We start from the raw sequence: 12,566 nt of genomic DNA, 5'->3' as shown, positions 1-12,566 counted from the left end.
TTATAGTTATTTTCATTTTATTTGTATTACTTGGAAGGTGTCTAAGGGCGTTGGACACACTAGACACATATTCTGACTAACATTTGGATGTCTAATTCTTTTGACCTCATTTGTCAATGTACAGTATGTCCCATTGTTATAAGGTAGATTTTTTCATATTATATACATGAACAAATATGTTGATATTTGGAGTATTATCTATTTATTTAATAATAGAAATGACCAGATATTTTCTCATTATCTACCAGCCAAAAAACTATTTTTCTGACACAACCTATAGTGTCTAGATTAAAACAAAAAGTCACAATTATCTTATGATCAAAAGTATTTTTAGGCTGACTCATAAAAGTTCAGCTTTAATATAATACTCACACTACATAATTATTATATTGATTTAAGTGTGCCCCAATAAGAGTTTTTCTTTTTTGCGCCTTTGCATTGCTTCCTTAGAGTACTCTATAATGAACCTCTGGGAGTACCGCTAATGTTTCTATCCTTAAATTTAGAAGTTTACCTACTACTCTCTAAATAGTTAGTCTAAATAGAGATTTATCCAGTAACGGGGCTGGGTGGAGCTTTTGGCCGCCCTGCTTCCACCATTGGTGTATCCAATAGAAGAAGTGCTGTGAAAAAGTTTTCCTGTTTCCCAGAAATTGAAACATCAGAATAATAGTTAGGTTAGATAGTTGATCATTTCTTGAATCTCAAACATATACCAATCAGCCATATCATTAAAACCACTGACAGATGAAGTGAATAACATAGATCATCTAGTTACAATGGCACCTGTCAAGGGGTGGAATATATAAGGCAGCAAGCGAACACTCAGTTCTTGAAGTTGATGTATTGGAAGCAGGAAAAATGGGCAAGTGTAGGGACATGAGCAACTTTAACAAGGGCCAAAACGGCAGGTCTTGTAAGGTGTTCCTGGAATGCAGTGGTTAGTACCCACCAAAAGTGGTCCAAGGAAGGACAACCAGGCTCATTGATGCATGTGGGGAACAAAGGCAAGCCCGTATGGTTCTATCCCACAGAAGACCTACTTTAGCACAAATTGCTCAAAAAGTTAATGCTGACTATAATAGAAAGGTCAAATTGGTACTGCACTTATAAAAATATTCTATTATGGCAGAAGTTACCGACACAGGTGTTTTTCAGTAACAGCAGGGTAAAACTTATATTTCACTGAATAACTCACAAATATGTTTTCAATAACAGCAGGGTAATACAGGTATGTTTTTCAGTAACTTTGATACATAAAGGATTCTCCCTATTACACTGTGCATTTTTCTTCCGGATAATTAATTTTTATGGAACTTTTGTTTCATTAATTCCCGGGTGGAATATTAAAATGTGTAATGTACTGGGTTTTTTTATTATAGAAATTGATTTACTACAGCTTATGGAACTTTGATACATAAAGGATTCTCCCTATTATACATTTTTCTTCTGGATAATTAATTTTTATGGAACTTTTTTTTCATTACTTCCCCGGTGGAATATTAAAATGTGTAATGTACTGTTTTTCTGAATATAGAAATTGATTATTAGAAAAATGTATGTGCAATTATCTTTTTATATGCATTAGATATATATGATATACTTTTAGATGGAATAAAATTGTTCCCTTATTTATATACATACCTGTGTCTTGGTGTCGGTAACTTCTTCCATATTAGAATATTTTTATAAGCGCAGTACCAATTTGTCCTTTTTGATTAGTTTGTTCCCCATTAGTAAGTCTCCGCAGACTTCACTGGTGACTGCTGCTAATATAATTGGTTTTTCATATGAGCACCTAAAAATAAGGAACTTTGGGCCTGATTCAGACCCACTCGCAAGCGGCTGTCCACTCGCAAGTGGGTCGATGTTGTGCACTGAGCATGCGCACGACGGCGGGAGCTCCGTCGTGCGCATGCGCCAGACGCGACGAGCGAAGGACTTTCCTTTGCTCGTTGTGTCTGATCAAAGGGGGCGTGCTGTCGATGTTGATTGACAGCACGCCCCCTTTGGTGGGCGTGCCTCCCTGACGGGGGCGTTCCCAAGGGAACGCCTACCGTCAGAAGCCGGCCCACTGACATCACTAGTGATGTCAGTGGGAGTGATTTTGGCTCTGATAGAGCCAAAATCACTCCGGGCCTTGCGGTTGAAAAACTCAACCGCAGGCTCCGGCTCGCAGTGGCGATGGTCGCGATGGTCAAGACCATCGCGGCCATCAAACTGCACGCTCGTATAGTCTGTGGGTGGTGACCCACAGCTATACGAGCGTCCAGGAGGACGCTCCATAATTATGGAGGGCGGCCCTCATTCAGAGCGTGCGCTCTGCTCAGAGCGTACGGCACTGAATGAGGGCCTTTGTTCCTAAGATTGTGTGTATTATAATAGAAAAGTGCCAGAACATACAGTGCATTGCAGCTTGTTGCATATGGGACTGCGTAGCATGGGGGAGACCCAAGATGCATTTGCGGCCCTCTCCACGGAGGATGCAAAGGTTTATAAGGGAGTGAAGGCTGCCATTGTGGACAGCTTTGCCCTCTATCAGTAGGCTTATTAATGAAGGTTCAGGTCTCTACGCTATCATCCTGCTATGCAAACTAAGGTAAAGAAAAAAGTACTCTGTGTGAGGCACACTGAAAGAAAAGAGATGCTAATAAATTTAAAAAAATTGTTACATATAAAAATGTACTTTTGTTAATATTGGTTAAAAATATGGAGCAACATATGAAATAAATAATAACTAAAACTTAATTATGTTTCTGCATCTATTTTAGTACCTAATTGGCTAGAGTTATGCATAATTGGAGAGAGTTATGCAGTAAGATATAAGTATTACCCTGCTGTTACTGAAAAAGAGACCCTTTATGCATATTTGCACATATCCTAGATTACATGAAACACCTAGAAATGGACACCATAACAACATATACTTTATACTGTAAGATGTATAAGGTATGTGAATCGGAGGGTAGAGGCAGTAATGCAGGAGAAATCCTACTAAAATCTAGAGATGTGCGCGGCCGTGTATTGGTACCAATCTATCATTGTGTTTTGGTTTTGACAAAACCTCCCTCAAGTGTTTTTGTTTTGGATCTTATTTTCCAGTTATTTCCAGTCAATTTTGACCACCTCACAGCTTACAATATTGTTTTCACCCATATTGGTCAAAGGCTGCTGTGAGCTCACTGGCTAAACTCAGCGACAGAGCAGCGGCACAAACACATGGCAGTTTAAAAAAGAATATAGCACATCTAGGAAACAGAGTGGCACTGCAGTGGTAGACAGGATGGCAGTTTAATATAAACTATACAATGCTACAGAATGTTTTAATAAAACAAGAACTAGATCAGAGGCCCAAGGCCAGCACAGGTAAATAGAGATGGAGTATTTAGTGGAGTATTTAGTGGAAGCCAGGTAAAGCATTGATTGATAAAAAAAACAAAGAAATGGAAAACACAAATAAAAAACAAGCATCCAAAATAGATAGCATTTCAAGATACAAAACAACGCTGCAAGGTTCAGTAATATACATTGTCTGTCAAACACACAAAATCTTGGCAAAGTCCATAATGAAAAGTGGTGCATAGTGGAATTGTCCTGGGCCCTCCCACCCACCCCTATCATGGATTGACAAGCACAGTAAAATGAACCAAGCAGTTCAGTGACAGTGACTGACACTTTTATAGCTGAAGTACTTGGTTTGTTTGTGCCCCCACAAAACAACCTACCAATGATCTGAAGGCAGCTAACATATCTATACTGGGAAGATCAGTATTAATCACACAATATTAGCTTATCCCCACTGGGATCCACCATTACAGAAGTCTCTGTACTTTCTTGCAATTGATGGCAAAGTCTTTCTAATAAAATTTGTAGTTCATTTTTATGAACATCAGTTTTTCCATATTTTGAAGTAGCCACCTATGCCGAGTGCTCACACAGTTCCTGGCTGTGCTAAACACTCTTTCCAAGTTCACACTGGATGGTGGGTAGCTTAAGTACACCAAAGCTAGTTTGTACAAGGGGCTCCAAATTGCCTTTTTTCTCACAGTAATCAAAGGACTGTCTGACATGCTAATTTTTACATTGTCATTAAAATAATCCTCCACCATTCTATTTATACTTAGTGTATAAGATTGATTCACAGTAGAGGTGTCAATAATTGTGGAAAATTATTTTAAGCATGACCATATGTCAAAATAGTGTTTCAGGTTGGTAAGCTGAGGTGACTCAACCTCACCACCAGTGGGTCTCTTGGAAAAGGTCAGTTTTTTCCTAGCAGCAGCATTTGCAGTAAAAACTGAAGCAGGAGATGTCATCGTGTCTTGTTTCATATGAGCTGACAACATGCTGGCAAGGAACTCTTTGCATCTCTTAAGATCTGTGTCAGTTGAATAGAAAAACATTAAGTATGACTTAAACCTAGGATCAAGCTTGGTTGCCAAAATGTAGTCATCCAATTGCAAGATGTTGCAAACACTTTGGTCCTGGCAAAGTGAATAAAGAAGTTGATCTACAAGTCCAACATATATTGCAGAATCACTTTGTTTCATTTCCTCCTTCAGTTTCTCTAGCTGCTTTTCCAGTGGTTTTATTAAGGGAATCACCAGACTCAAGCTGGCAGTGTCAGAACTTGCTTTATTAGTTATTACTTCAAATGGTTTCAATAGCTTGCAGTAAGCTGGAGTAAGGTACACTCCCCCTCCTCCTCCTATGTCATGACATTGAGTAGGTTTGGATGGCTTGTTGATGTTCCCCCATTTGCTGTATCATATGAAGAGTGGAATTCAGCCTGGTCATTACCTATTATTTCAGATGCTGGCATGTCAAATTAACCACTTGCCTGGCACGGTCATATCAGATATGACCGCACCAGGCTGGGCTTTCCCTGACATGATCGTATCTGATACGACCAGTCAGAAATGCCCACTAGGCGGCGGTGGGAAGCTAATTTTCCCGCAGCTGCCTACATCAGAGGGACCTTCTGGTCCCTCTGCAAGAATGGCTGCCTCTCCAGCGTGTCCCGATCACTGCTGGCCACAGTGATCGGGCACCACCGGCAGCCCCCCTCCCATAGAAGCAGCAGTGCTGCTGCTGTGACCCGATCACTGTGGCCAGCAGTGATCAGGCAGCCATCTCCACCCCCTTCAGTAAAAAGCAGTATCGGCAGCTCTGGTAGCCGCCGCTGCTGCTATCTATCTGGGACGCCAGCGGGACACCCTCCCACTGTGGCTCCGGAACTACTGCTGCTCTGTATCCGGGCCGCCAGTGGGAGATGCTCCTGCTGCGGCTCCGGCTCTTACAGTGATCACCTAGTGATCACTGTGTAGGAGCGCAGCAGCAGCGGCTCTGGTAGCCACCGCCACTGCTCTGTATCCGGGCCGCCAGCGGGAGATGCTCCCGCTGCGGCTCCGGCACTTACAGTGATCACCTAGTGATCACTGTGTAGGAGCACAGCAGCAGCGGCTCTGGTAGCCGCCGCCGCTGCTCTGTTTCCGGGCCGCCAGCGGGAGACTCTCCCGCTGCGGCTCCGGCACTACAGTGATCACCTAGTGATCACTGTGTAGGAGCGCAGCAGCAGCGGCTCTGATAGCCGCGGCTGCTGCCCACTCTCTTCCGGCCACAGCTCCGCCTCCCCGTCCCCATGTGCCCGATCACAGTGATCGGGCAATAAATAAATGAACAATCATAAAATATATATATATATATATATATATATATATATATTATGTATAAATATACATATATAATAGGGGTGTGTATATATATATATATATATATATGTATGTATATATACACGTATGTATATATATATGTATATATATATATATATATATATACGTATGTATATATGAATATTATATATATATATATATATATATATACACACACGTATGTATATATGTGTATATATATATTATATATATGTATGTATATATATATATATATACACACACGTATGTATATATATGTATGTATGTACGTATGTATGTATATATATATATATATATATATATACACACACGTATGTATGTATGTGTGTATATATATATATATATATATATATACGTATGTGTGTATATATGTATATATATACATGTGTAAATATATATGTGTATATATATATGTATGTGTAAATATATATGTATATATATATATATCGATCGATGGATATCGCAGAGCCTCTGATTAGGGATGGCAACTGACCATCGATGGTTTGCAAACCATTGATGGTCTGACTACAAACAAGTGGTTTGCCATTGCTGGTAGCCATCAATGTTGCACCATCGATGGCAAACCTCAATCGATGTTTAGGAAACATCGGCAGTTGTGGTGTACACAGATCTCCTCGACCAATCGCAAAACAATTGATGGCTTCTAACGATGGTTGAACCATCGATGGTACAGCCGTCAATGGCCTTAATTACAGTATAATATAAAAATTGTTATTTTTATGGTATACTGTGTTTTAAAAAAATATTTTTTTCAAATAAAATAGTGATGGATAAGTTTAAAATTATGTTCGTGACCTAATTCAATCATAAAAGAAACCGACAATTTTGGAGCGGTTTTTGGAAAAAGAATTAGTCAGTTAAGTGGTTAAACTGTTCTTGCAGTCGCTGCAATGTTTTAGATGAGCTAGCTGAATGACGAAAATGTCCCAACATTTTCTCGGTCACAGACAGCATCTCCTGCACACTCCTGTCATTTTTAAAAAAAAATCTGAACCAGCAAGTTTGTGTGTTCAAACAATGGAATGTGTTCAAATTCTCCCATTTGTAATGCTCTCACAATGTTACTTGCATTATTGGAAATGACAAATCCTGAGGAGAGTTCTAGCGCAGCAAGCAATTTTGCCCAGACATCCCTGAGTTTTTCTAACAGGTTGACACCAGTATGAGTCTTAGTTAAGCCAGTGATACAGAGAGTGGCCTGCCTGTGAATGAGCTGGCATTGTGTGTAAGATGCTGCTGAAGGAAGTACAACCAACTAGTGGGCTGTCACAATCATTTAATCTTTAGTTTGACTATTATTGCTTGTCCACATATCTGTGGTTAAGTGGATAGAGGGTACAATGGCATATTCTAGTTTTTTTTCTAATGTCTTGGTACAGGGGAGAAATTGGTGTTCTGGTAAAACAAAATCGAGATGAAATTTGGTATCGGAGACACATGACCTCAATTAAATGTCTAAAATTGCAGGCATTGATGGTGGATATTGGATGCACATGTAAAGCTAGCATAGCCGACATGTTAGTAACATCAGTAATCCACTATGCAACAAGATGGCAGTTTTCATACTTGCTTCCCCATGTTGTTTGATACTACTAGTCTTCTTGAGTCCCTTCTGGGATGAAGATTCACTCCCTGCAGCAGCAGCTCTAGTGCACAAGGATTCTTCTGGGGACTGGCATCACAAGGGGGGTTCTGGTCACACCCGGTTGTCTCCCGTTGAGTAGGTGACACCAAATTGTTGACTCCTAGGCAAAAATAATTTTTAATTAACCCCTAATAATGACATGTCATTTTTGGGGTCAAAATTTAAAAAGTGTTGGAAAATGGGTTTAAAGTATTGTGGGGGGCTGTATGGATGGGATAAGTGCTTTTGAGTTTGCAGGTGGTTGCAACATGTGTATTTTTTACTGTTTTTAAAAGGACCCTAAAATGGTACAAAAATATACTTGCACCCAATTTATGTACCTCTAATTTAACTGCAGCATTTATTTTGTCCCAAAAAACTTGCTTTCTATGATTTTTCCACTGTTAAAGAAAAGTGCATATAACAGCCATTTGACACAATTTGAGAATCTCAAACCCTTTGATTTTGCTTTTAAAACTATTACCCAGCGCTTAAAGTGGTCTTAGAGATGTGGTGGAACTCACCTCCACCCCAGCCTTGGCTGTTCCAGGTAGAGGCAGCTGGTTCGGCAACGTCTGCTGAAGTTCCACTGGCGGCGGTTCCTGGTACTTCAGGTGAGTCAGGTTCTGATCCAGATTGGGGTGTTTCCATGGCTTCCACTTCTTCATCTAGTTCGTCCTCATAAGCATCTAGTGTTGTTGTTAGGTGCAAAGTGCACAAATCAGAAGTAGGGTGCAAAAAGAAATTGCGTGGTAGGGGTTGTGTCTCTCATAGTTCTTCCACATTCTCCTCTTCGTCTACTAAGTCGGTGAATAGTGAGGATGGGAAGAAGCAGTACCTAAGGTATGGTAGTGTATTTGCGAAGATAGATGCGGTAATTTCTTTGCCCTCACCAGCACATAAATCTTATTAAAGTATTTTTACCTTATTCATGAGCATGTGCATTCAGCTAGGGGGTCTGTGTGGCATACTTATGATGAGGAAAACCTTAGGAAGCAGCATGGTAAGGATATTATTAATTTTGGCACTAAGGATGTTGAGATTTTTGTGGATGTAATGCAGCTTCAGTGTGGGCACCAGGAAAGCTGTCACAATGGCGTCCTGCGACATTGGCCAAACCTTCAATGTCAAAACCTGGGCATTGTAAATGCTTTGTCTTAAACATTGGCCAGTGCACCCTTGTCGGTTTCAACATAATGGTTACGCTTTCCCATAATGGTCGCCCTGGAACTGTGGCATGAATTATTGGAGAATATATGTGTCACTTTCTGGTGATAATTTAGGTGTGGTTTACTCAGTGAACAAGCAGAGCGTGTCTGGCTTAAAGACCCTATGCATTCTGGCACAGATAGTGTTGCGGTGCTTGCAATCGATCATCACTGTTCGTACTAAGCATGTCCCAGGTGTAGAGAACTGTATTGCAGATGCACTATCATGTTTTGAGTGGGATAGGTTTCGGTGGTTAGCGCCAGAGGCTTACACGTCTGGTGAAACATACCCCTCATATGTCTGGCATGTGATCCAGCCAGATTGTAGGACTTAGCCTTGCGGTCTCTTGCACTCCCTACCTTACGTGCCTATTAGGCAGCCATGCAGGAGTGGGAGATAGGAGTGAACATTCTATGCTTCTAGCATTCATATGGTGGTGTTATGTACTGGGAAGATCGTGGACTACTGTGGTGCAGTTTTTGGCTGGGCTTTATTTTCTATGCTTGAGGAGCTTGCAGGACTTTATGAAGTCCTTTCTGTTGTTGAGGGTTATGAGGGGATGGGCCAATGTGGCTCTGGTTCCCCCGGATACACGCCAGCCAAGCGATCATTCTCTTTTTCATCTTTTATATGCAGTTATTAACAGAGTCTACGTTTCATCTTTTGAGACGCTTCTGTTCAGCATGACTTTTGCTATGGTATAGAAGAAAAAGAGGCCAGTCCCCTTTGTTATTTATGCACATAATTATAACCTATGATGCGGTATTGTGCAGAACACAGTGCTCAAAGATGGACCAGTTGGGAAGGGGCAGATGGGTATTCCTGAATAAGTTTGTGGAGGAGATTTGCCCGGTACACCTGGCTAGGATTTATGGGGAGCAGGTATCAGTTTAGTTGAGTCTTAACTGTATTCTGACTGTAGGCCTTTTTTCGAGTGATTATGGTATGCATTAATTTCATATCGGGGCAGCGTCATTGGCCCTTGTGACTGGGCGTTCGATGGAAGAGATATGTGCTTTGGGCAGGTGGAAATCTAATGTATATTGGTGATACATTAGATTTGAACTTGCTTAAGTTCCTGACATGAGGGCTAGGCTAGCCACTTGCCATCTTTGATGGGGGTCGTGAGGAATTTTTGTTTCCTGCCGGGTGCTTTAAGCCCTGGGCTATGCCTGCCCGGAATTGTGCTTTTGCCCCTTGTCAAGTTAGGACTCTACCTTCCCCCCCAAATCAACCCACTTTTAGATTACACGTCATGCTACATATGTTTTTTTCACATTTTGGTTGCATTTTGGTAGTTTGGTTGATTTATGGGGTGGGCTTGCTCACTTTGGTAGAATGTGAGGTTAATAAGTTGGTTTTGTTCTTATTTATTTATTTTCTCTTTCATTTGGTTTAGGATTGTGGATGGATGATTGGCTAATTTGGCTCATTGGCCATTCCTTTCTTTATTGGGCAGACTTGCTGGAGTTGATTATTCCACTGCGCTGGAACTTTCCCTAGTCTGATGGATTTGGTAGAGAGGAATTAATTGGGAGAATTTCCTTAATTTGTTCATGGATCTGGTTTAATGTCATGGTTGCCCAATATTTGTTATTCATTTAGGAGGCAACGACTTCACTTCTAGGTTCTCTTTGGACATTCGGTCTACGATTAGGCGGGAGCTGGTGTGGCTAGTGGGGCAGTTTCCTTTCATTCACTTCAGATGGTCGGAAATCATCCCAAGGCTGCATGGTGAGGGGCCATTTGTCCTGTGGCTATCGAGTTGATATGGCGCCAGGTCAACTCGGTAGTGGGAAGGGCTTTAGTGGCAGCTGAGGGCTTTGTAGTACAGAACCCTCATTTAGTTTTTAGTGATGTCCACCTATTTCTGTCGAATGCAGTGCATCTGCTGGAACAGGGACGGCAATCTTTTTGGAGGACTCAATTGAGTATCTTAGGGCTTTTTGAGGCTTGAGGTTTTGTTTTTAGTTTCTGCTTTTCTTTCTGGTAACAGGTATTTTCTTAGTTTTGGTCAGTTGTTAGGAGGTTAGGGTTTTAGATGAGTATTTAGTACTAAGTATGGTGGCGGAGGATCGTGGAACCTATAGTGTGTGGGTTGTCCTAGTTGACATGGGTGTACAGTTGAATGTGCGCTGAGGTGTTTTCTGGGTCTGTCAATATGGGTGTAGGCGAGAACCCTGTGGAGAATTGGGGCACCACCAGTCCAGGTGGGCTCCTTTACCAATGGGATGAGGCAATGACAGGCACCTCAATTTGGATTAGGGTGGGTGGACAGTTGGCCACCACCCTTTACTTTGTTGTCCTGAATGGAGGTGGCAGTAGGCCAATTAACACTCCTCTTTTGAGTTGAGGTGGAGGTTAGGATGGAGCTTGGGCCCATCCTGCTATGTGGTGTTAATTTTATTTGGGGAAAACTTTAGTGTTTTTTTGTTAATTCTAGTTAAAGTTACACACACATTCAACAATTAAATAGTCCACCCCTTTTCCTTTGAAACCATACTTCCTTGAATTTTATCAATAAAGCTGACCTAATTGTTAATTGGCAATCTGGTTGTCCATGTCATTTACTTCATAGGTGGATGCATATATGCATGGGTGATTGCAGTACCTAGGCCAATAGAGTTTTTAAGATAACAGTGGACATTTAATATGAACACAGTGACATAAAACTCTAGGCCCTGGGGGCTGCTAATCAGTGAGCACATGGAAGGGAGTTGAGTTTGTAGTTGTTAGGTTATATAGTTGACCTATAAGGTTAGGTCATGACATGAGGAGATGGGTGGTCCCTTTTCTTGAGTTACTGCCTGAGTTTGGGAGGTCTCTTTTGCTGGTAGATGTTGACCCTCCCTCCGATCCCAATTGGTTGGTGTCGGCTTTAAGGTGTTTTCTGGGTCTGTCAACAGTGGCATAGGTGATTACCCCATGTAAGAGGGGCACCACTGGTCCAGGTGGGCTCCTGTTCCCATGGCGTGAGGCATTGATAGGCACCTCAAGTTGGGTTAGAGTGGGCTGGGCATTTGGCGTCCACCCTTTACTTTGTTGTCCCAAATTGGGGTGGCAGTAGGCCAATTAACAACCCTCTTTTGAGTTGAGGTGGAGGTTGGGCTGGAGCTTGGACCCATCCTCCTATGTGGTATTAATTTGATTTGGGAAAAACTTTAGTATTTTTTGTTAATTCTAGTAAAAGTTACTCACACATTTGACAATTAAATAGGCTGTCCCTTTTTCTTTGCCACCATACTTCTTTTTTTATCAATCATAGATATCCATAGAACAAACAATTTATATGCAGTAGTAATATCAGCTGCAACTCCAGTCTCTACACGAGGCGTGGTGAGAGGAGCAACCTATAAAGCTTGGTAAGTCACATATATTCATTGTTGTAGGTGATACATTGATTTTACTTATTGTGTTTATCCTGACGGTGGTGAAGTGTGCACCGAAATGTTGATGATTGTGAATATGAAGATTTAAACAGATTGTTTCTCCATGAAATCCTTTGAGTGCCATCCTTTCTTCCATGGATATATATATATAAATATATATAGAGTCCAAATACTCGGCACTGGGCTATATGTATATCAACTGCTGCTGGTGCCCTCCTAAATAAATAACACGTATACATCCAAGCGGCGGCACTCAAGCATAAATCAAAAATAACCACACGGAAGATCCGTCTCCAGTCAACGTTTCAATTCAATAAATGAATTTTCATCAGGACAGAGAATAAGTAAAAGTGACTTACCTAAATACATCCCCACACCAAAGACACCCAATGTGCAGACCAGCTCCGTCTCTCTGAGCAGACCCCGTCAGCGTCCGCGCGGCTCACCGTCGCTGCCGTATGACGTCAGTCTGTCAGAGCCAGGTTGCTGGGAAACCAAAATACTCAAAAATGAATTAACATGAATAAACCTAGCAATGTCAAAAGATAACATAGGGATGCACAAAAAATATGGTATTAATCTACAGGTAAATAAATATTTACATTGGGTGTC

The 12,566-nt window shown here is 41.3% G+C and overlaps 1 protein-coding gene across 1 annotated transcript in view; it reads left to right on the top strand.

The window, feature by feature from the left end:
• Positions 1 to 12,566, top strand: part of LOC148505677 (uncharacterized) — an 89,860-nt gene that overhangs the window by 69,713 nt on the left and 7,581 nt on the right. Inside the window, 1 exon segment of the mRNA XM_088447897.1 lies at positions 7,845 to 7,970. Within this exon segment, the coding sequence (XP_088304023.1) occupies positions 7,845 to 7,970 (126 nt within the window).

Source organism: Taudactylus pleione, unplaced genomic scaffold (genome assembly GCF_031769625.1).
Source record: "Taudactylus pleione unplaced genomic scaffold, aTauple2 ptg000444l, whole genome shotgun sequence".
Taxonomy (NCBI): Eukaryota; Metazoa; Chordata; class Amphibia; order Anura; family Myobatrachidae; genus Taudactylus; species Taudactylus pleione.
The sequence above is the reverse complement of the archived record's forward strand: the minus strand, read 5'-3'. Positions and strand labels throughout refer to the sequence as shown.